The 522-nt window shown below is 34.5% G+C and overlaps 1 protein-coding gene across 1 annotated transcript; it reads right to left on the reverse strand.

The window, feature by feature from the left end:
• Positions 1–6: 6 nt before the first annotated feature.
• On the reverse strand, positions 7–343 carry LOC106322241 (agamous-like MADS-box protein AGL93; the record flags this gene model as incomplete). Its single annotated transcript, XM_013760361.1, has 1 exon — positions 7–343. A coding segment is annotated over exon 1 (207 nt), but the record flags the coding sequence as incomplete, so codon positions are not given.
• Between the last annotated feature and the right edge of the window lie 179 nt (positions 344–522).

The raw sequence follows: 522 nt of genomic DNA on the forward strand, positions 1-522 counted from the left end.
CTCGGGATAAGCATTGACGAGATTTCCTTCACGGTCGTAATGTATCACACAAATATCGTTGTCGCAGAGAATGGAAAGCTCTAACGCTTTCTTCAGAATGGTCTTCTCTCTTAACAACAAGAACGATTTCTTGAAACGGGTTTGGTTTCTGACAGAGAGCTTGTTGTTGTTCTTCATCTTTGTCGAAGTAGAAGAAGAAGAAAGAGAATCCATGGCAAAAACAAAACAAAAGCTTCTTCGAGAGTTTACGCAGAGTGAGAAAAGAATTGTGAGTGATTAAGCTTGATCATGGTTTAGGGTTATTTTATAGATTTTGGGTATCGTTTATAATTTCCTTTTTTGATGTATTAGTTTCCCTTTTTTCTCATTCCATAATTTTCATTTTTGTCCGTTTTTTATTATAGCCGTTGGGATTTTTACCGTGTGCTGTAAATACATTTTTATTAATTAATTAATTTTTCTTTATTTTCAAAACCCATATGAAATCACACTTGACAACAACATATCAGAGACGAGAGCCCA

Source organism: Brassica oleracea, unplaced genomic scaffold (assembly GCF_000695525.1).
Source record: "Brassica oleracea var. oleracea cultivar TO1000 unplaced genomic scaffold, BOL UnpScaffold11363, whole genome shotgun sequence".
Lineage (NCBI taxonomy): Eukaryota > Viridiplantae > Streptophyta > Magnoliopsida > Brassicales > Brassicaceae > Brassica > Brassica oleracea.